Here is a 614-nt window from a genome sequence, read left to right on the forward strand (position 1 = left end):
GCCACAGCAGGCCGGTGTCGGGCAGCGAGAGCGGCACCAGCCAGCCCGGCTGGGGCAGTGACCCTCCCTGCCCTGCTCCCGGAGCGGGCACCTACCCCGTGGTTCCCAACCCACAGCATCTCTTCGTGCAGGTCGAAATGGGAGACAGAGACGGGCACCCCCACTTCGGAGACGGCAGTGTGCAGCTCGCTGTACATGCCCTCCATGAGGTGCACCGACTCCGGCACCGCGATACCCTCCAACGGCACGCCCTCGGGATCCAGCTCCACGTTCTGCAGCAAGCTGGGGTTGAGGTGGGGGTCCAGGACGGGGTCCAGTGCGGGGTGGAGGGGGGGAGCATACTCGGCAAGGGAGGGGTCGAGACCTTCAAAATTCATGGTGAAAACCAGCGTCTCCCTTTGAAACAGAAAAGGAACTAAGTTGGTCAGTCCGAAACACCACGGCCCTCCCGATTCTTAGAATCGGCAGCAGAGGCCCGGTGACTCCGAGGATGGAAAAGGCGGCTGGAATCTCCAGTGAGTGTAAGGTGCGGCGCTCCTGCCGGGGACACCGGCAGCACCGAGCCCACGCAGGCAGCGGGGCCTGTAAAGTCCCTTCCCCGGGACACACTCAGT

The 614-nt window shown here is 64.3% G+C and overlaps 1 protein-coding gene across 1 annotated transcript in view; it reads right to left on the bottom strand.

Moving 5' to 3' along the window:
* The window catches only part of PAN2 (poly(A) specific ribonuclease subunit PAN2), a 17,344-nt gene extending 16,736 nt beyond the window's left edge, over positions 1-608 (bottom strand). The window contains exon 1 of the mRNA XM_035893009.1: positions 96-608. Coding sequence (XP_035748902.1) covers positions 96-377 — 282 coding nt within the window. The 5' untranslated portion in view covers positions 378-608. The remainder of the gene's footprint in view (positions 1-95) is intronic.
* Positions 609-614: the final 6 nt, after the last annotated feature.

The sequence above is a fragment of the Egretta garzetta genome, unplaced genomic scaffold, assembly GCF_000687185.1.
Source record: "Egretta garzetta isolate BGI_Z169 unplaced genomic scaffold, ASM68718v1 scaffold704, whole genome shotgun sequence".
NCBI classification, from domain to species: Eukaryota; Metazoa; Chordata; class Aves; order Pelecaniformes; family Ardeidae; genus Egretta; species Egretta garzetta.